This window comes from Phoca vitulina, unplaced genomic scaffold (genome assembly GCF_004348235.1).
Source record: "Phoca vitulina isolate PV1807 unplaced genomic scaffold, GSC_HSeal_1.0 scaffold23, whole genome shotgun sequence".
Classification (NCBI taxonomy): Eukaryota; Metazoa; Chordata; class Mammalia; order Carnivora; family Phocidae; genus Phoca; species Phoca vitulina.
The window spans coordinates 15,592,743-15,615,686 of NW_022589726.1; the positions used below are offsets into that span (position 1 = coordinate 15,592,743).

A 22,944-nucleotide genomic window follows, 5' to 3' on the forward strand; every position below is an offset into this window, starting at 1 on the left:
TGCTGTGAGAGAAATGAGTCTGGGCTAGGTAGGTATTTCTCATCTGTGCTCTTGCTGCACCCTTGACCTTTCCCAGGAGTGTCTCAGTGCAGGGTGACTGACTATGGGGTGCTGTGGAGAATCCTCTCCTGCCCTGGGTGTTAAACCACATGGTCTCTTATAGTCCATTCTTACTCTAAAGGCAAATATAAGCCATAAGGTTAAGAAACCAGGTCCATGGGAGACACTTCCAGGTATGATCAAATTCTGTCATCTTTTATTACTGTACCTCAAAAGTAAAAGCATTCCTGTATTTTTTATTCTCGAGTAATTTCTAAATTTAAAAAGTACATGTTTTTTTTCATAACGTGGAAGACTGTTTAAAGTTGAATTATGACTTCTAAAAAAATGTGTACCTACTAAAGTTTTTGGTAACTAAAAGTAGAAAAAAACCATCCTATCCTACACCCAAATAAAACCACTGGTAACATTTTGGTCATTCTTTCTGGTCTCTTTATGTATGAATTATTTATAAATATATGATGTTCTTAAACAGCTCAGTATTCAATTTTGTGTCCTTCTATTTTCACTTTTCATTATTCTGTTGCGTATTCCTCATAAACATCACTTCAAATAGATACATTATTCCATCAAATGGGCTTACATTACCATAATCACTCAACTATATACTTTCCTGGTCATGTAAATGAGTAAGGGATCATCTGATTTTTTTTTTTTTTTAAGGTTTACTGACATGATTTTTGAAAACCTATCTGGACTGCTTTTAGTACCATTCTTCCTTCCTGCTTCAGAGGTGTCCCTCTTCCTGTTTAACATCATTCCAGATCTCCTGCCTAGTGCTTCCTCAATGACCATATTCTCTCCTGTCTTTACCTCTCCCCCTTCACTAGCCCTTTCGTCTCTGTACATCAACATCCTGAGGCGTTTCTCATTGGAAGGAAACTACCCCCACACAACCCACTTCCTCAACCTCCTGTCCTCCTCAGGGTAGTTCTCTTTCCCTTCCTTTGAAATCAAGCTTTGGACAGTTCTCTGCATCCCTGCCCCTCTGCCTCCCGTCGCGTTCACTTGGGACCACTGCGGTCTGGGTCCACTTCCATGCTCCACCACAGCTGCTCTTCAGGGCGCCTCCCAGCTGCAGGCAGCCGCGCTCTGCCCTGGTATCCGGTCCCACATCCTGGCCATTTTTGTGTTTTTTTATCAGACTTGACTGTTTGCAGCTTTTGACACTTCCCTTCCCTCCTCCAAGCATTCCACTTCCTTGACTTTTTTATTGTGGTAAAAACACGTAACATAACATTTGCCATCTTAACCATTTTTGAATGTACAGTTCAGAATGTTAAGTATGTTCACATTGTTGTGAAACATCTCCAGAACTTTTTTATCTTACAAAACTGAAACTCTGTACTCATTAAACAAAAAGTCCCCTTCCTCCAACTCCCTTGACTTTTATGAGCCTCTTCTGTCCAGGATTTTCTCTCATCTCTGATCAATCTTTCTCAGTCTTTTTTTTTTTTTTTAAGACACTACCCATTTATTTATATGAGAAAGAGAGCACGCGCAGGTGGAAAGAGAGCACGCGCAGGTGAGCAGTGGGGCGGGGGGGAGTGGAGGGACAAGCAGACTCCCTGCTGAGCAGAGAGCTGAAGCCAGCTTGATCCCAGGACCAGGAGATCACGACCTGAACCAAAGTCAGGTGCTTAATCTACTGAGCAACTCCGGCCCCTCTCAGTCTTTTTTTTTTGGCAGGCTCTTTTTTTTTTCTTTCCTTTTAAATGTCATTGTTAAAGTATTCTCAAGCACTTTTGGTAGTGTCTAAATTGAAAATGCCTTTCCAGAGGATAGTATAGAAGTATATTATCTAGAAAAATAAATAGTAGGCACACCATTAAACCCAGCAGTTCCTCTAGGTATCTGTCCTAGGAGAGAGATTTGATCTTGTGTTCCAAAAAAAATCACGTTACCAGGATGTTAATTGCAACATGATTTGTTTCAGGGGGAAAAATGGCAACCTGGCAAACTAAAGTCCTGAGGCAAATGGCAAAATACACTGTAATCAAGGTTTAGACTGGTAGATTGGAAATTTTTTTTTTTTTAAGATTTTTTTTTTATTTATTTGCGAGAGAGAGAATGAGAGACAGAGAGAGCATGAGAGGGAGGAGGGTCAGAGGGAGAAGCAGACTCCCCGCTGAGCAGGGAGCCCGATGTGGGACTCGATCCCGGGACTCCAGGATCATGACCTGAGCCGAAGGCAGTCGCTTAACCAACTGAGCCACCCAGGCGCCCCTGGAAATTTTTTTTTAAGATTTATTTATTTTTAGAGAGAGCATGAGTGAGAGAGGGAGAGGGAGAGAGAATCTCAAGCAGACTTAGCTGAGTGCAGAGCCTGACGTGGGTCTCCATCCCAAGACCCTGAGATCAGGACCTGAGCCCAAACTAAGAGTTGGACACTTAACCAACTGTGCCACCCAGGTGCCCCTGGAAAAAAAAATTTTTTTTTTAAAGATTTTGTTTATTTCTTTGACAGACAGCGAGAGAGGGAACACAAGTAGGGGGAGTAGGAGACGGAGAAGCAGACTCCCCGCTGAACAGGGAGCCCGATGCGGGGCTCGATCCTAGGACCCTGGGATCATGACCTGAGCCGAAGGCAGACGCTTAATGACTGAGCCACCCAGGCACCCGTGGAAATTTTTTTTTTTTTTTAAGATTTTATTTATTTATTTGACAGAGAGAGACATAGTGAGAGCAGGAACACAAGCAGGGGGAGTGGGAGGGAGAAGCAGGCTTCCCGCGGAGCAGGGAGCCCGATGTGGGACTCGATCCCAGGATTCTGGGATCATGACCTGAGCCGAAGGCAGACGCTTAACGACTGAGCCACCCAGGCGCCCCTGGAAATTGTTTTTATTAAAGATTTTTTTAAGTAATCTCTACACCCAACATGGAGCTCAAACTCAAAACCCCAAGATCAAGAGTCACATGCTCCACCGATTGAGCTAGCCAGGTGCCCCTGGAAATTTTTATCACTAGAATATAAACTACATGAGAGCAGGGACCTTGTCTGTCTTGTCCATACATGAATCTATGTATAGCAAAGAAGGTGAATTGAAAGAATGAGTGTACACCAAGCAATGGATGGGGGAGAGGAAAGTGGGAAGAAAGGCTAATAATTACATTCTCCGAGTCTTTTAAAATGAGAATATAGTCATATATTACTTGTGAAAAAAGGAAGGCTAAGAAATAAAGCAAAGGTGGCTCAGCTGGTTAAGCATCTGCCTTCGGCTCGGGTCATGATCCCAGGGCCCTGAGATCGAGCCCCACTTCGGGATCTTTGCTCAGTGGGGAGCCTGCTTCTCCCTTTCCCTCTGCCTCTCCCCCTGCTTGTCCTCTCTCTTTCTCAAATAAATAATCTTTAAAAAAAATAAAAACAAAAAAGAAAGAAAGCAAAGAATCAGTGCTGCCCAGGGTTCTGTATTCTTCAGACCCACCCTCATTTTCTTTCTTTTTTTCAAGATTTTACTTATTTGAGAGAGAGAACACAAGTAGGAGAGAGGGAGAAGCAGACTCCCTGCTGAGCAGGGAGCCCGATGTGGAACTTGATCTCAGGACCCTGGGATCATGACCTGAGCCGAAGGCAGGCGCTCAACCCACTGAGCCACCCAGACGCCCCCCACCCCCACTCATTTTCTGTTTTTATTCTTTTTTTTTTTTTTTTTTAAGATTTTTATTTATTTGACAGAGAGAGACAGCGAGACAGGGAACACAGCAGGGGGAGTGGGAGAGGGAGAAGCAGGCTTCCCGCCGAGCAGGGAGCCCGATGTGGGCTCGATCCCAGGACCTGGGATCATGACCTGAGCTGAAGGCAGATGCTTGACTGAGCCACCCAGGTGCCCCTAGACTGTTTCTCCTAAATGCCTTGATTTGAAATGCCTTTATACTTTTTTGATCTGAATTTTTACAATAACGTCCTTAAAAGGTCTCACTTTCTCTTATCTTCCCTATCCCCCTACTTTTTCTACACAGCTGCCAGAATTATCTGACTAAAACAGAAAACTGATCGTGTCAATTTCTTTATCATGTCAATTTCTTAATCCTTCAGGATTCAAAGAATCTCCTCACAAGATTCTTATTAATTACAAAGGAATAAAATAGTAACTCTACAGTAGAGAAAACTTACCAGCAGCACTTAACCAAAGGATCAGAGTTAGTGTTACCAGGAAAGGTGCAAATCAACATGTGCTCCTAATGTGATATATTAAGAATACTGTATTACTTCCATGGCATTTTTGCCCATATTGAAGCCTGAATTTATTTATTTATTTTTAAAGATTTTATTTATTTATTTGAGAGAGAGCACATGAGGGGGGAGGGTCAGAGGGAGAAGCAGACTCCCTGCTCAGCAGGGAGCCCGATGTGGGACTCGATCCTGGGACTCCAGGATCATGACCTGAGCTGAAGGCAGTTGCTTAACCAACTGAGCCACCCAGGCGCCCTGAAACCTGAATTTAATCAGGAGGAAACATCAGGCAAACCCACACTGAGAGACCTTCTCATTATACTGGCCTGTATTCTTAAAAAATATCAAGGTGGGGGGCGCCTGGGTGGCTCAGTTGGTTAAGCGTCTGCCTTCGGCTCAGGTCATGATCCCGGAGTCCTGGGATCGAGTCCCACATTGAGCTCCCGGCTCAGCGGGGAGCCTGCTTCTCCCTCTGACTCTCTTCCCTCTCATGCTGTTTTCTCGCTCGCTCTCTAATAAATAAATAAATAAAATCTTTAAAAAAAAATATATCAAGGTAGGGCGCCTCACCTGGGTGGCTTACTAGGTTGAGCCTCCGCTTTTGGCTCAGGTTATGATCCTAGGGTCCTGGGATCCAGCCCTGTGTCGGGCTCAGTGGGGAGCCTGCTTCTCCCTTTGCTTGTGCTCTCTCTCTTTCTGTCAAATAGATAAATCTTTAAAACATAATAAAGAAAAAAGAAAAATCAAGGTCATGAAAGACCCAAAAGCATTAGTAATTTTTTCAGATTAAAAGAGTTTAAAGGGGTACCTGGGTGGCTCAATCGGTTGAGCGTCCGACTCTTGATTTCGCCTCAGGTCATGATCCCAGGGTCAGGGTCATGAGATTGAGCCCTGCTTGGGATTCCGTGCTCAGCGGGGAGTCTGTTTGAGATTCTCTCCCTCTGCCCCTCTCCCCTGCTTGCACGCACTCTCTCTCAAATAAAAAAAATCTTAAAACATAAAAGTTTAAAGAAGCTTGGCAACTCAATGCAGCACGTAGTCTTGAATGTTCTTTTGTTAAAGGAGATTATTGGGACAAGTGGCAAAATTGGAAGAGGGTTTGTAAATAATAGTATTATGTCAATGTTAATATCCTGATTTCTATAATTTTACTATCATTATATAACAAAATTTTTTTTTGAGATTTTATTTATTTGACAGAGAGGGCGGGGGAAGAGAGTGAGCACAAGCAGGGGGAGCAGCAGAGGGAGAAGCAGGCTCCCCACTAAGCAAGGAGCCCGATGTGGGGCTCGATCCCAGGACTCTGGGATCAGGACCGGAGCCAAAGGCAGACGCTTAACTGAGCCACCCAGGCACCCCAAAGAATACTCTTTTTAGGAAATACACAATAAAGTTATTTAGGGATAAAGGCATCCAGTATATAATTTATTCTTAAGCAGTTTAGAAAATTTTTATCTATTCATGTATATAGAGAGGGATTATAAAAAATGTGGTAAAATGTTAACATTTAGGGAATCTAGATGAAGGGCATATGGGATCGTTTTACTATTTGTGGAACTTTTCTGAAAGTCTGAAATTGTCAAAATAAAAGATTTTTTTTTTTTTAAAGATTTTGTTTATTTATTTGAGAGAGAGTGAGAGAGCACAAGCAGCAGGGAGGGGCAGAGGGAGAGGGAGAAGCCGACTCCCCACTGAGCAGGGAGCCCCATGCGGGGCTCACTTCCAGCACCCTGGGATCATGACCTGAGCCGAAGGTAGACGCTAACCAACTGAGCCACACAGGTGCCCAAAAGAAAAGATTAAAAAGTATAAGTGTATGTCAACAAAGGAAATCTTCAGGTCCTCCCATAGCTTTCAGGTTAATTCCAAGTCTGGTCACGTGTCCCAGGGCCTTCAGTGCTTGGCTCCTGCCCGCCTCTCTCTGCATCTTCTGGCATATCTCTGCACAAACCCTTAGCTGACTTCTTGCTTCTTGCTTCATGCTATTTTATCTACCCTAGAAGACCCATGCCCTGCTCCATTATGCTAACTCCTCATTTTTTAACACAGTGGTTCTCAACCAGGGGTGATTTTTGTCCCCCAGAGGATATATGCCAATGTCTGGAGACATTTTGGGTGTCAAAACTGGAGGACTACTGCCAACTTCTAGTGGGTGGAGGCCAGGGATGCTGCTAAACATTCTTCAGTGCACAGGCCGGCCCCCTACAATAAGGAGCTTTCTAGCCCAAATGACTATAGTGCTGTAGCTGTGAACCCTTGTTGTAAACATATTGTGAGAGCCATTTCTGAGAAGTCTTTCTGACCATCCCCAGTCTGATTTAGATCTCCCTCTTTTTTGTTTTAAGATTTTATTAATTTGAGAGAGAGAAAGAGAGACAGCATGAGAGGGGGGAGGGTCAGAGGGAGAAGCAGGCACCCTGCTGAGCAGGGAGCCCAATGCAGGAGTCGATCCTGGGACTCCAGGATCATGACCTGAGCCAGTCGCCTAACCAACTGAGCCACCCAGGCGCCCCCCCCTCCTTTTTTTAATTCAAATTCAAGTTAGTCAACATATAGTATAGTATTGGTTTCAGGAGTAGAATTTAGTGATTCATCACTTACACATAACACCCAGTGCTCATCACATCAAGTGCCCTCCTTAATACTCATCACCCAGTTAGCCCATCCTCCCATCTGCCTTCCCTCCAGCAACCTTCAGTTTGTTTTCTATAGTTAAGAGTCACTTATGGTTTGCCTCCCCCTCTGTTTTTATCTTATTTTCTTTTTCCTTCCCTTCCCCTATGTTCATCTGTTTGGTTTCTTAAAGTCCACATGTGAGTGAAATCATATGATAATTGTTTTTCTTTGATTGACTTATTTTGCTTAGCATAATACACTCTCCTTCCATCCACATCGTTGCAAATGGCAAGATTTCATTCTTTTTGATGGTAGAACTCCCTCTTCCGTGTTCCTCTATTACCTTGTGCTTTTCTCCTCATCACTTAATCTCACAGGGACTAGGTTTTATTAGGCTTATTGATGTATAGCTACTACTCAGTAAATGTCTAGTAAATGAATACTATGTAGATTGTTTTACAGTATGGTTTTTTGGCTAAACTTTTAAAAACGAGGTTTTAGGATTAAAGGAAAACATTGCTCTTAATTTATCCTTCCCTGCCCGACTTCTGATATTAATATGCTATTTCTTTGCTATTGTAGAAGCCAGGATTCTTTTGGTTGTAAAGTAGAGAAACCCAACTCAAAAGTAGGGTAAGCAAAAAGAGGATACTAAGGTGTTTCACAGAAACTAAAGACAGGAAGGCCTTGGGAACAAACCAGGCACTTGAAGCCTCAGGACTCTTTCCAGCTCTTATCTAAGCCTTTCTCACTGTGTCTGTTCCAAGCTTTTCTTTCCATCTGTAGATTTTTGTCTTCTCAGTCCACATGACAGCCAGAGAAAGACCAAGTTAACTTTCTTGGTGTTCAGCTCAAATAAATTCTCAGGGATAGGATCCGTTGGCCCCACCTGGATAGGATAACCCTCTGCCCAATCAGTTGTCGCTTAGGGTGAGGTCTAAGTAAAGTGGGGCAACTCCCACTGGAGCCACATGGATGAGAGACACAGGAGCATAAGCCCTGTAGCGTGGCTGCTGGGTGACCGGTGTCATGGGGTGGACTGCAGCTCTCTATAATTGAGGTACACATGGGGCGCCTGGGTGGCTCAGATGGCTAAGTGCCTTCCGCTCAGGTCTGGGATCGAGCCCCATGTCAGGCTCCCAGCTCAGCGGGGAGTCTGCTTCTCCCTCTCCCTCCGCCTCTCCTCCTGCTTGTGCTCTCTCTCTCACAAATGAATAAATAAAAATCTTAAAAAAATAATAATTACGTTACACAGAACAAAGACACTGTGGGCTGCTCTTATTCTCTGACTACCATCCTCGTTGTTCAGTTCAGTGAGGTGTGACAAGGAGAATCACAGGGACCTTAGTTCTGGGTTTTACATGTCTTCATGTCTTCAGTATCACCGTTCATGTACTCACCCTAACCCATCACTGTTTATGGATTCAAGAGAATTACATCCTTTGCTTCCATTTTTTTTTCCTATTATGTTGGTCTTGGAACAGATCAGAGGTCTGAGGGGAGACACATACGTGGTAGGTACCCCCCTCCCCACCCCATTTTATAGGCGATAGTCTGGCCAAGGTGGTTTACAGTGACAATTTCAGAGGGATTGTTTATAAGCTTTAAGTAATCTCCACACCCATTGTGGGGCTCGAATTCACAACCCCAAAATCAACAGTCGCATGCTCTACCAACTGAGCCAGCCAGGCGCCCCAGGATTTTTCTCAGTTGAAAGAGACAAAAACCCAGCTCAAACTAGCCTACACATAATAGAGAATTTGTTGGCTCATGTAACTGATGTTCAAAAGGTGATTGTGGCTTTAGGCATGGCTGAATCCAGGACCTCAAATGATCTCATCTGAATTGTCTCTCAGCTCTGCTTTCTTTATTATTTGCTTCATTCTATAAGCAGGCTCTCCTCATTAATGGCAGAAATGATCTCAACACCTCATCCTACCAGCTGTGCAACCCCAGGGGAAAGAGCCACTCTTGGGAGCTCCATAGAAGTGCCAGGCATCACTCTCACCGACCTGGGTTGGGTCACATGTCCACAGGAAGCAGGCTACGATTCCTAAAGGAAAACTGGTGCTATTTACAGAAAATGGGATATTAGATAGGTGAAGTAGGAGATGTCCACTATGCCCTCACTGCTGGAAGCTTCTACTGAAAGCAGCATTTGAACACACCAAACGTTTTATTGATTTGTAAGGAACTGTGCTTGGTGCTACATTGGATGCAGAACCTAAGTTTCTGCTCTTAAGGAATTTTTATTTTTATTTGTTTGTTTTTAAGTTTTAATTTATTTATTCATTTTAAGTAATCTCTACACCCAACATGGGGCTCAGACTCATGACCCTGAGATCAAGAGTCGCATGCTCTACTGACTGAGCCAGCCAGGCGCCCCTGCTCTTAAGGAATTTTTAATCAAGTAATAGAAATTAAACATACATATAAATAATGATTACTATCATGTGTTGAGTGCCTACTATGGGCCAGTAGGCACTTTGTTAAATGTGTTTTGTTTTTTTACGATTTATTTCTATATTTTAGAGAGAACACGTGCTGGGGGTGGGGGCGAAGGGAGAGAGAGAAGGAGAAGACTTCTTGCTGAGCTTGGAGCCCAAAACAGTGCTTGATCTCATGACCCGAAGACCACGACCTGAGCTGAAATCGAGTCGGACCCTCAACTGACTGAGCCATCCAGGCGCCCCTAAATGTTTTATATACATAATCTCTTTGTGGATAACTCTGAAAGTCACTTCTATTTTTATTTATACCCATTTTATCTATTTAAAAAAAAATAAACAGGCTTAGGAAGTTTATGTAGCCTGCCCAAGGTCACATAGCTAGTGAAGAGTAGCCGATGAATCCAATCAGTTTTGACTCAATCCAGTGCTGTACTTTAGCTTGCACTGACCTAGCAAGGTCTTTCTGCATCCCATTCTTTCTACCCTTTTAAGTCAGACACCATGATTCTAAATTCCTGAGAACTATCTGACTTAGCTCATCTTTTCTAGGACATCACAGTTGATGGCTGGTCTCTTGCGTGGCTGCCCTTGTATTAGGTGCCCATCCTCGATCCAGTTAGCCCACCAGTTGGAAATCCACAGGAGGGTTTCAGTCACTGTTCAGCGACTTCTTTGGGTTTGACCCTCAGAAAGTCCGAAGAGGAGGCATGGCAGCCTCACTGCTCTTTGAGTCCTTGCTCTCCTGAACCTCCCTTCTTTATCCCCATCACCACCACTAAGTTCAGACTATCACTCTCTCTCTCCTGCCTTCATGTTCTTCCTGTCTCCAATCTCACCCCTGTTGACAGAGTGAAGAGTACTTCTATTGCATCATTCCTTTGAAGTCCTTCAGTGGTTTCCCATAGCCTTCAGGGTAAAGCCCAAACTCCTTACATAAGATTTCTCATGGCCTGACCCTTGCTTGCCTCTCTAGCCTTGTATCTAGACACTCCCTCCTTTGGATCCTTCAGATCAGCCTTTTTCTGAACCACTCAGAGCTCCCTGAACCCATCATATGTCCTCTTACCTCTGGGCTTTTGAATGTACAGTTTCATGTGCCTAAAGCCCTAAAGATAACGCCCCACCCTGCCCCCATCCCCAACACCCAGCTACTCTTGCTTGTCCTGTTGATGACACCTACTCCTGTAAAACTTGTCAAAATCACCCTCTCCTCTCAGCCTGGGTTAGGTATCCACATCTTTTGCCCTCATAATGCCCTGTCAAGGCATTTATCATTTCATATTTTATTTTATTTTATATTTTATATTTTTATTTTTTTTATTTTTTTAAGATTTTATTTATTTATTTGAGAGTGAGAGAATGAGAGACAGCACGAGAGGGAGGAGGGTCAGAGGGAGAAGCAGACCCCCCGCTGAGCAGGGAGCCTGATGCGGGACTCGATCCCGGGACTCCAGGATCATGACCTGAGCCGAAGGCAGTCGCTCAACCAACTGAGCCACCCAGGCGCCCTTATTTTATTTATTTATTTACTTATTTATTTATAAGATTTTATTTATTTATTTGAGAGAGAGAGAATGAGAGACAGAGAGCATGAGAGGGAGGAGGGTCAGAGGGAGAAGCAGACTCCCTGCCAAGCAGGGAGCCCGATGCGGGACTCGATCCCGGGACTCCAGGATCATGACCTGAGCCGAAGGCAGTTGCTTAACCAACTGAGCCACCCAGGCACCCTTATTTATTTTTTAAAGATCTTATTTATTTATTTGAGATAGAGCGAGAACGAGCGAGCGAGTGAGAGAGCACAAGCAGGGGGAGCGGCAGAGGAAGAGGGAGAAGCAGGCTCTCCACTGAGCAGGGAGCCCAACATGGGGCTCGATCCCAGGACCCTGATACCATGACCTGAGCTGAAGGCAGGTGCTTAACTGACTGAGCCACCCAGGCGCCCCCATTTCATACTTTATTTTTTTATTTTTTTAAGATTTTATTTATTTATTTGACAGAGAGAGGGAACATAAGCAGAGAGAGCAGCAGAGGGAGAGGGAAAAGCAGTCTTCCCACCGAGCAGGGAGCCCAATGCAGGGCTCGATCCCAGGACCCTGGGATCATGACCTGAGCCGAAGGCAGGATGCTTAACGACTGAGCCACCCAGGTGCCCCCCCATTTCATATTTTAAATGTATGCTTATGTAGTATCTTCTCCTGTTAGAATTAAGTTTCTTGAGTCAGATTTTCCCCCCCAAATGACTGGCACATAGTAGGCGCTCAATAAATAATTGTTGAACAAATGAATGGATCTTGGCAGTGAGTTCAGATTGGCACATATTTGTGGCTTCTTTTGAACTAGGCTTTTTTTTTTTTCCTCTCGCTCCTTCCAGGACCTGGGTTTCAGTGATGAGACATGGGGTATGATGTAACCCGTTTCCAGGGGGATGTTGACGAAGACCTTATCTGTCCTATTTGCAGTGGAGTCTTGGAGGAGCCAGTCCAGGTGAGTTGGTCTGATGGCAGTTTTGGTGGGGGCCATAGACGACAGTGGAGCTAATAGAAAATATAAGGCACCGTGTTCTGGCTCCCCTTCCCCCACCGCCTTGACGCCACACGTACACGGATGAGAGGTTTGGTGCAGAGAAGCAGTGGTGGCTGCAAAAGGAATAGGGCCTTCCAGAGTCTGTCTAGAGGTTGGTGCCACAGAAGTCCTGTGCTTCAGATTTTCTTCGGAGGTTGCGCTGAGATTTTTCTGCTGTAAAATGGTCACCTTTTTTCTGTCTTTTGACAGTAGTTCAGGAACTTCCTTTCCTCTGCAGGGGCTCTGACTAGGTTCCATCTTCCTAGCTATGATTGAACTTCCAGACTTTCCTGATAAGTTCTCTCTCTGTGATGATGTAATGTTTTGCTTAATCAGCTGGTCTGCCTACAGGCCTTTTCAGCCTGCTTACTAACTAACAAACAAGGAGTGGGGACTCTATGTATTGTCCTCTTTTCTTCCTGGGATTTATTAGAAAAACCAGTTTTGAGGCAGCCTTGTACTCTGCATTTTGATATGAAAGCTGCCACCTTCAATAGGTCATTTCTCTACAAGCCTTGCCAGACCAGAGTCAGTTGTATCTTCCTGGGGCAAGTACGAGGAGAAACTCATGATTAACAGGTAAGTATAATGCGTGAGATGAATTCTTAGCAACAGTATTCATGGACATCACCCTGCATGGTTCTTATTGCTCGCCTTCTGTAAATACCAATTAATCCTCTGCCACTCCTCGCTAGCTAGACCTAATCCCATTTTCCAAACCAGGACACTAGTCAGTGAGGTCTCATGGCCCTTCCCCTACTCACTGCTTATACAACTCCCAGGGGCTCCTCTTGATCCTTTGAGTTTATTCTTACTCCAGTTTTCACCCACCCAAAGGAGCGCAGATGCCTGAGCTGACTGAAAATCAGACTGCATTCCAGCGGCAGCTAGCCCTGGACCTAACCCCTATCCAGGCCTTTGCAGCCACCTGCCATTAGAAGCAGATTGGCTGGGTGTGGAGCAAGCTCTCCTGGTGGTGTCAAGAGGTCATGGGCTGTGTCAGTTCCTTCCTTCCCCTGGCACTGTCATTTGAGGTGAGTCACGTGTGGAGAAGTCAATGTGGGTTCGTGACAGTCCAAGTCAGGAGCCACCCCCCACCTCCGCCTTCTGAGGAACAGGTCAGGCAGACCTCAGGATGCCAGGTTACTAGACACATATCCAAGGGTAGAAGGCACCTGTTAGGAATGCTGATTTCCCTACATCTTTTTTTTTTTTTTTTTTTTTAAGTAATCTCTACCCCCGATATGGGGCTCAAACTCACGACCCTGAGATAGAGTTGCACACTCCTCTGACTGAGCCAGCCAGGTGCCCCTCTACATATTTATTTAAGTTTGAATAGGTAATAAATTCATATGGTTCAGAAATCAAAACAGTATAAAAAGGCATACAGTGAGAACTCTTACTCCATCCTTGTCCCAGCCCATGTAACCCACCCACCCCATAGTTAACTCTTTGTAGTAGTTTATTTGTCCAACTTTTCTTACACAGAACATAGCACATTCTGTATATTTTTGCAGGGGTGGCAGGATTGGATGGGATGGTCATGAGAGAGGTGACAGTTGGGATGAGATCTGAGTAATATGGGGACGTTCATGCTGAGATTGAGCAGAAGAGCATTTCAGGCAAAGAAGCCTCAAAAGTGAAGCTCCCAAGGCAGGAGTGAGCTGGATGTAAACAAAGAACAGAAAGGAGGCCAGACTAGCCTGAACACAGTGCTGGGAGCGTGGTGTGAGGTGAGGAGAGGTCAGAGGCACAGGGCCAGATCCAGCAGAATTTTATAGGTCCTGAGTAGGAGTTTGGATTTATTTTAAGTACAGTGGGAAGCCATTGTAAAGTTTGAGGCAGGGGAGTGATAAGATCTAGTTTTCATTTTGAAGTGATCACTCTGGCTGATGAAGGTAGACTGAATTATAAAGGGGTGGGGTAGAAGTAGGGAGGCCAGCTGGAAGACGTACTAAATAATGTAGGTGAGAGATGATAGCTTGACCTGGGTTCGTGGCAGGACAGATGGGGAAAAGTGGACAAATTTAGGGTTTTTTTTTTTTTTTTTTGAGATAGATCTGTAAAGATTTTGAAAAGACTCAAATATGTCTTTGAGTGAAAAATAAAAATCTATTGACAGTTGAATTAGTGACATTGAGAATGACTTTTTTTTTTTTTAAAGATTTTATTTATTTATTTGACGGAGAGAGAGAGAGTGTGCAAGGAAGGGCGGCAGGCAGAGGGAGAGGGAGAAGCAGGCTCCCCGCTGAGCAGAGAGCCCTACATGGGGCTCGATCCCTGGACCCTGGGATCATGACCTGAGCCGAAGGCAGACGCTTAACCAACTGAGCCACCCAGGCGCCCTGAAAATGACTTCTTCCTTTACGAGGCCTTTCTGTGTTTCCAGTCTTTGGTATCTGTGAGCACCTTGAAGAGAGAACCTGTTTTTGTATCTTAGGCACCTAGCAGAGTGTTTGGGACATGGCATGCCATTTATTCATCAACTACTAAGTGTGTACTGTTTGTCCCATGCCAGAAGCCAGATGGTGTCTCCACGGAAGCCCAGGAATCCTCTCACTTTGAGGGATTCACTTCAGAGATTATCTGAGTTATCAGGGACGGAAGCTGAAATAGGATCTTTATGAAACTGAAAAGAATGTGATTCTATGAGGAATTGGCTGTGTTCTGGAGGCTCGGCCTTGCCATTAGGATGCAGGCGCTGCCTCAGGTCAGCCCTCGGAAGACAGGAACTTGGGACCCTACAGAGAGTACTCTCAGCCTCTCACCAGGGGTTCCAGGCTTTTGTTTTGTTTTGCTTTGCTTTCCTACATTGCATTTTTGCCCGTAAATCCCTTCCCTGTGTCCTCTCTACTCATCCTTCAAGACCTGTATCAAATTCTGTCCTCTCCATAAATACCTGCCCTGACTGACCTAGCCTAGAAAGATCTCGTCCTCCTCTGGACTTTGGCATTTATTGTGTATGCAGTCCAGTTGGCAATTAACAATCAGCTGTCTTATGTCATCTCTCCTATTGTCCTGGAATATTATTTATACCTCTTACTGTTATGTAACTTTTTTTTTTAAGGTTATTTATTTATTTATTTATTTGGCAGAGAGAGACACAGCGAGAGAGGGAACACAAGCAGGGGGAGTGGGAGAGGGAGAAGCAGGCTTCCCGCGGAGCAGGGAGCCCGATGTGGGACTTGATCCCGGGACACTGAGATCATGACCTGAGCCGAAGGCAGACGCTTAACGACTGAGCCACCCAGGCGCCCCTGTTATGTAACTTTTTACTTGTTTGTCTTATGTCACAATCCATTTGGAATCCTGAGCACAGGAAATCCATCTGAAGCCTGTCCCTGCACCATGCCTCGCCCGTGGCGCCTCTGTACTTAGCTGTGACCCCAGGGACCTCTGGTCCTGGAAGCTGCTCGGAGGCTTGAGTGGCTTTGCGGAGTTATCGTATTCGGGCTCTTAGCTGCTGCTAATTCTCCTGTGCCCCCTCTGCCCTGCTTTTCCTTCTAGGCGCCTCACTGTGAGCATGCTTTCTGCAACGCCTGCATCACCCAGTGGTTCTCTCAGCAGCAGACGTGTCCGGTGGACCGTAGCGTCGTGACGGTCGCTCACCTGCGCCCGGTACCTCGGATCATGCGGAACATGTTGTCAAAGCTGCAGATTGCCTGCGACAACGCTGTGTTTGGCTGTAGTGCTGTTGTCCGGCTTGACAACCTCATGTCTCACCTCAGCGACTGCGAGCACAACCCCAAACGGCCTGTGACCTGTGAGCAGGGCTGCGGGTGAGATTGCTTCCCTTCCTCTGCCCCGCACAGATGAGGGCCTTCCAGTTTGTGACCCGCCCCACACGCTGCCCACACTCCCCATCCCCACTCCTGTGTCTCCGGATCTCCTGCTTAGCAGCTCAGGAGGTCTCCTCGGAATGTACGCAGGAGTGTCCTTGGCCTCCCTGGCTCCCTGTCCCGAGACCGCACTTCCATGATGCTTTTCGCTCTTGCTTTAATAAAAGAGAGGAGGCAACAATTCCCAGTCTGTGTGCTAATACTACGGACTGGTTTCCTTTATTCTTCCCTGTCAGCCCGGTACTCCTTTCTCTTTGTCAGATTAACTGCTCTGATTTCTAAGCTTCTCATATTTCCTCTTGCCCTGTTTTTTTTTTTTTCCTTTGGGGTGTGAAGTATTTGATTAAATACTGCTCGCTAGGGCTGTGAATCTAGGGCTTCTCAGAAGGAATGAGTGCACAGGCAGAATCTGTAGGAGGAAAGGAGACTCATGTGGTAGATAAAACACTGTCTTAGAAAGGGAAGGAGGCCCAGAGAAAGTAGAGAGCAAAGGAGTACAGGGGGAAGGGGGTAGCTAGGGGGAAGGAAGTGAAGGGAATAAATAAGAGGGAGGCCCGAATATTCGAAATCTGGGCTAGGAGAAGGCCGTCTCAGCAATTTTCTGCCTTTGCCCACATGTCCCATTGAATGCTTCTGTTCTGCTTTTTCCCCCACCCTGGGTGGCAGCCTGGAGATGCCCAAAGATGAGCTGCCAAACCACAACTGCATTAAGCACCTGCGCTCCGTGGTGCAGCAGCAGCAGACCCGCATCGCAGAGCTGGAGAAGACCTCCGCTGAGCACAAACACCAGCTGGCGGAGCAGGTAGGCCCCGGCGAACGCAGGAGAGAACCTGTCCCTAATGTGCGGATAAGGGCATAGAACAGATATGTAACTGTGTGTGACTACACGTGTGTGTGTGTGTGTGTGTGTGTGTGTGTACGCTGTGTATATATGCGGATAACTGGGGGCGAGGAGCACCAGTGTGAGCATGCAGGTGTGTGTGTGTGTGTGTGTGTGTGTGCGCGCGAGCGCACGCGCACAGTCCCGTGCATGCACACGGCTGGGTGAGTAGATGCTCTGCCTGTGGCTTTGGTAGGGAATCAGATTGGAGCTCTTCTCCCTTTCCTTCACCGCATCAATGTCATTCGTTCACCAAACATTTATTAACTGCCTCCTCTAAGGGGGTACTCTGCTAAGCACTAGGGATAGAGCTGCGAATGAGACAGTCACATCCCCATCTTTGTGACGCTTACAGGTCTGGGTGTTCCTCAGATGCCTCAGTTGCCCTCATTCTAAGACAAACTTTTGTCTTTCATTTGTTGTCTGCCCTAACCATCGTCCGTGATTCTTCTTCACGCCCACAGAAGCGAGATATCCAGCTGCTAAAGGCATACATGCGTGCAATCCGCAGTGTCAACCCCAACCTTCAGAACCTGGAGGAGACTATTGAATACAACGAGATCCTAGAGTGAGTGTCACTCGGGACGTGGAGTCACTTGCCCCACGTCCTGGCACTGAGCCCTGAGAGGAGGAGGAGCAGGGGAGTGGCAGGAGGAGGGTAATAAGAGGGCTGGGATGGGGCCACCACTTTTCAGATGTTGGGATGGACAGGGACAGAGAAGAGGATAACTTTCAGCCCCACTATAGGATCTCTTATTCTTTGGGGTGGATGGAGGGGAAAGCTTACACAAGGACGCAGTTCATCCAGACTTAAGTGAGTGCCCACCTAGAGCCCTGTATTAAAGGCTGTGGAGTGCTAGGAGGGCCACGAAGGAAGAGATATTGCCCCTGTGGTCAGGTAGCTTACAGTCCAGAGAAGAGAGTGCAAATCCACGAGAGTGATCTAAAGTGCAGCATAAACAAACATAAACAAGCAAAGTTGAAAATCTCTTTCAGTGCTGGAGTCCTGTACAATTCACAGACCAGATTCTAAGTGTGAATCAGTATATGTCGTGCCAACAGTGCTGTGTGGGGCACAGTGTAGAGGAACCATTGCTCCATTCAATACATGATCGTTTGTTTGTTTGTTTGTTTTAAGATTTTATTTATTTATTTGACAGAGAGACAGCGAGTGAGGGAAAAGCAGGGGGAGTGGGAGAGGGAGAAGCAGGCTCGCCACTGAGCAGGGAGCCCGATGTGGGGCTCGATCCCAAGACACTGGGATCATGATCTGAGCCAAAGGCAGCCACCTAACCGACTGAGCCACCCAGGCACCCCTGTTTGTTTTTTTTTAAAGGTTTTATTTATTTATTTGACAGAGAGACAGCGAGAACAGGAACACAAGCAGGGGAAATGGGAGAGGGAGAAGCAGGCTTCCCGGCGAGCAGGGAGCCCGATGCAGGGCTCGATCCCAGGACTCTGGGATCATGACCTGAGCCGAAGTCAGACGCTTAACGACTGAGCCACCCAGGCACCCCCAATACACATTTATTGAGCACTTAGTACGTGCCAGGCACTGTATGTGCTCAGTATTGGGGTTTTTTTTTTTTTTTTTGACAGAGAGACACAGCGAGAGAGGGAACACAAGCAGGGGGAGTGGGAGAGAGAGAAGCAGGCTTCCTGCGGAGTAGGGAGCCCAATGTGGGGCTCGATCCCAGGACCCTGGGATCATGACCTGAGCTGAAGGCAGACACTTAATGACTGAGCCACCCAGGTGCCCCTAAGTATTGGGATTTTAAGAAAAATGACGGAAACTCTTCACTTGTAGAGTTTAATCTGGTGAGTGAGTGACATGTAGTGACTCACAGGGGACAAACTAGGGGGAGATTTGGAGTTTCTGAACCAGTGATGGAAAAAGGAAGATGGAAGATCAGGGTTGAGCCGAGCACAGAGCAGGTGGTCATTCCTATTAGGAGAAAAAGCCAGTGCAGAGAAGGGGGATGAGCTGGAGTGACCGTCTCCCACGCCCTCCACACAGGTGGGTGAACTCCCTGCAGCCTGCAAGAGTGACCCGCTGGGGAGGGATGATCTCGACCCCAGATGCTGTACTCCAGGCTGTAATCAAGCGCTCCCTGGTGGAGAGTGGCTGTCCTGCCTCTATTGTGAACGAGCTGATTGAAAATGCCCACGAGCGGAGCTGGCCCCAGGGTCTGGCCACCCTAGAGACAAGACAGATGAACCGGCGCTACTATGAGAACTACGTGGCCAAGCGCATCCCTGGCAAGCAGGCTGTGGTCGTGATGGCCTGTGAGAACCAGCACATGGGCGATGACATGGTGCAGGAGCCAGGGCTTGTCATGATCTTTGCGCATGGTGTGGAAGAGATATAGGAGCTCTCAACGGGCTAGCAGGAAGAGATGGCGACCAGAAAACCCATCACTCCAGCAGCTGGCTTCTGAGTCCTCCCTACTATCCACAGTACCATGGCCTACACGTGGGCCGCACGTTTCCCTACACTTCTGGCACTGAAGGGCCCAGGGCACTTTGCTCAGTCTTTCAGGTGGGAAACCCAGATTCCTTCCGTTTGCCTAATTTCTTCCCCTAAGATGTCTGTAAATTTTCAGTCAGTTTGGGAAAAGTCCCCACCTCTATATCTGTTTTCCTGCCTAGGGTCCCTGGTTCTAGCTATTTTTAGAAAGCACAAAGAATTCATTTTCTCTAGAGGATCAGGGCGGAGTGAGGACTATCTGATCATTCCCCCTCCTCCAAAACCAGGGAATCAGAGCGGGCAGGCCTGTTGACACTAAACAGCATGCGAGGGCAGCTCTGGGAGCAGACATCCTGAAGAAATGGTAAGGGTGGGATCAAAACCCTAGAAATAGGCAGTGAGGCCAGGAACTGGCCCTGAGGGGAACTGATGGCCCTTAGGGGAAGACAGGACCCCTGTGCCAAGCAATACCCTGTCCGGCCCGCCTTCCGGGTGCAGGTTCCTGCTGCTTCGGCAGGTGTGCAGCCTGGGATGCCGGGATTTTCCAGATGAGTTCTGCTTTCCGACATTTCCTCATAGTTAGGGAATGTCAGGGTTGGGGGTAGGGGATTAGTCTGTTGGGGTGGATGTGCTCAGCAAGAAGCAGCTCTCTGGCTTGTGCTGATATCAGGTAGGCACTGCTCTGGCATGGGCCGTAATAGTTCCACAGACCCCTCTCCAACCCTGTGATTGTAACTAGTTATTTTGATAATTTCCTTTGGCCATTGTTGTTTGTATTTCCTTCCCCCCTCCCACTTTTTTTTTTTTAGAATGGCCTGGTTATGGCTACCCCACTTTTCCAGCCCAGCCACATTGTTGGCAATCTAATTTATTTACTTTTTTTTTTTTTAAGAAAGGAAAAAGAAAAAAAAATTAACAAAGCTCAAAACTTTCTTTTTGATGTTCCTATTGTGGGGATTCTGGATAGGGTGGGACAGGGATGGGGGATCTGTTTTATATTTTTCCTTTTCAGCACAACCGTTGGCTTTAATATAGGAAGGGCCAAGGGAGTCCTCGGCTGAACCTATGTCTGCCCCAACCCTCCATCACCCCATCTGAGATGAGGCGCTTCCTCTATTCCAGTGATGGATGCGACGGTCCAATATCCATGCCTGTGCCCTCTGGAGAACTTTGCTCCCAGCCCTTCCACGGGTCTTCTTGTAAAACTCTGTATTCATAGAGTGTTAATTTTGAAGACATTTCCACCCCCCAAGCCCCGGTTTCCTTGGAGATCCAGACTTGGATTCTAAGCTTCACCAGGCAAGATGGGAGAGACATGATGTCTCTGTGTCTCTGAGGACAGGCTGTGCTCTGGTCTCACGCATGCCCTCTAAGGACTTCAGCTCCATTTTCAGCTACCCGGGCATTCCTTGATCTTTAGGGTGGCTGGTAGAATAAGAGAAGGGGAGGGATAGAGGGTGTGATTATTTTAATAGGCAGGTGTGAGTGGGGTTGAAGAGATATGGCCATATAACAGCTACTTCTCTCTTTGGAGTTTTATTCCAGGCCAGCTTGCTGTGGGTCTGGGGAGTTGGGTCATGCTCCACTGGGAATGGGGTGGAGGGATACAGCTTGAAGGGAGTAGGGAACAGTCCTATGTTCCAGCTCCAGGACATTGTGCTCAGGAATTTGAAAACGCTGCTATACTTAGTCTGGTTACTACATTTCTTCCACTCCCCTCTGCCCCTGCCTGCCTTACCAAGGCCCATACCCTCCTGTCGTCACCCTCAGACAGAGCCAGGAAGCTCAGTTAAGGCTTCCCTCCCCTTTGCACTAGTGTCTCTGCGGGTTGCTGGTTGTGTTATATGTGCTGTTCCATGGTGTTGACTGCACTAATAATAAACCTTTTACTCAACTCTCAGTTCTTAATCCAACATCACTCCCTTTCTTGTGAAGCTTTCTCCTCTGCTTTGGCCTTTCTCTCACCCTGATTCCCCTTATTTTGCTTTATAACCTACCCTTGTCTTAGAACTAACCTCTGTTTTAGCACAATGTCTGTCTGGGAGTGTGCACCTCACTTTTTTGACCTTTGTGCCCTCCTACCACCTTCCCTCCTGTCTCCTGGTCTGTAGCAGCCGACATGTTCTCACCAGTGATCTGAACTGTGTTCTTTCCAGAGTTTGCCTTTGCCCCAAATTCCATGTCTTCCCTAAGTGCTCCTGGAGTTTTAGGACCGTTTCTACAGAAGGAATGCATGCACCCTTCTCCCTTGTCCCACAGGCACCTTTGTTTCGGAATCTGGGATTCCATCGCCCAGTGTGTCCTAACCAAGAAAGTAAACACGGGGAAGGAGCGTGGGATGACTTTACTGCTCTGGTTGTCAAATCTCGATAAAGCCTTACCTAGGCATTTGCTGCCACCTGCTCTTCGGTCATGAGAAAAAGGAAATCTTTTCCCCCAGTAGTGTCTTTTAAATTTGTTGAGTGTTTATGATGCACTTAGTGTAAATCCATTAGCACTCTAGATACTCTAGTGGGGCTAAAAAGCAAAAGGGCATAAGGACATCCCTGGGCCCACTGGGTCTTTTACACTTGCATGCACTCAAGCTCTGATTCTAAGATACTGGTGAACACATGACACTGTAGAGCGGCAGAGGGAACAGGTATAGTATCTAGTATATATATAGTACCTAGGGATACCAGGAGTGCTCTTTTTTTCCCTGAAGCTCCTTCAAAATTACTTTCAGAACCTGCTTTCCGTTCTTTTGAATGTCACAAATGGTGCCAATCTTTCTTTTGGGGTAGATTTGGTTTTGGGGAACACTATTCATTGGCTGTATTCTGCAAGGAACTCAGGTGGGGATGGGTGTCATGCAGCACGGCAGCACCCACTTTGAAAGAACTTACTCCATAAGGGAGATAAATATATACTAGAGTAAGATGTAATAAATGTGGTAAGTAGATCTACAAGCAATATGTGAGCAGGAGGAAGATAAAGGCACTGACTCTGATGGGTACCAGGAAAGACTTGTTTCGGAGACATGGTATTTGTTCTGGATCAGAGGTTGGCATCCTGCTGCCTGCTTTTGTAAAAATGTTTTACTGGAACACAGCCATGCCTGTTTGCTTATGTATTGTCTGGCTGCTTTTAGATTACAGCAGCAGAGTGGAGTCGTTCCACAGAACTCTGACCCACAAAGCCTAAAATGTTTGCTACTTGGCTCTGTAGAAAGTTTGCCAACCCATTCTAGACTTTTAAGGTCCGGAGAATGGGCGGGGGAAGCATGAAGGTTGGTTTCGATTCTTCAGTATTCTAATTTGAAGAATCAGAACATTTTTCTACATTGCTGCCATAACAAATGCTTAAAATTAATCTATATTCACATTTCTCCAGTTGTCTCAAGAAAAGTACTTTTATTTATTTGAGAGAGAGAGAGAGCACACAAGCAGGGGGAGGGGCAGAGAGAAGGAGAAGCAGGCTCTCTGCTGAGCAGGGAGCCCGACATGGGGCTCAATCCCAGGACCCTGAGATCATGACCTGAGCCAAAGGCAGACCCTTAACCGACTGAGCCACCCAGGCACCCAAGAAAAGTACTTTTAGAGTTAATTTTTGTCCAGTCCTGGATCCAATCCAGGAAGCATGCATTACACTAGGTTATGTGTCTTAACTATCTTTTATACTTTTTAAAAAAAGATTTTATTTATTTGAGAGAGAGATAGCAAGAGAGCACACAAGTGGGGAGGAGAGGGAGAAGCAGGCTCCCCATTGAGCAGGCAGCCTGATATGGGACTTGATCCCAGGACCCTGGGATCATGACCTGAGCCAAAGGCAGACACTTAACCAACTGAGTCACCCAGGTGCCCTACTTTTATACCTTTTAAAAAGGATTTTATTTATTGAGAGAGAGTATGCACAAG

At 46.4% G+C, this 22,944-nt stretch overlaps 1 protein-coding gene across 6 annotated transcripts in view; it reads left to right on the plus strand.

Annotated features, from left to right (window-relative positions):
• Nucleotides 1–22,483, plus strand: part of RNF41 (ring finger protein 41) — a 32,109-nt gene extending 9,626 nt beyond the window's left edge. For all 6 annotated transcript variants that reach the window (XM_032420629.1, XM_032420627.1, XM_032420625.1 and 3 more), the window contains 5 exons: nucleotides 11,672–11,784; nucleotides 15,370–15,641; nucleotides 16,368–16,503; nucleotides 17,046–17,149; nucleotides 18,599–22,483. In XM_032420629.1, coding sequence (XP_032276520.1) covers nucleotides 11,695–11,784; nucleotides 15,370–15,641; nucleotides 16,368–16,503; nucleotides 17,046–17,149; nucleotides 18,599–18,950 — 954 coding nt within the window. In that variant the 5' untranslated portion in view covers nucleotides 11,672–11,694 and the 3' untranslated portion in view covers nucleotides 18,951–22,483. The remainder of the gene's footprint in view (nucleotides 1–11,671; nucleotides 11,785–15,369; nucleotides 15,642–16,367; nucleotides 16,504–17,045; nucleotides 17,150–18,598) is intronic.
• The last annotated feature ends 461 nt before the right edge of the window (nucleotides 22,484–22,944 follow it).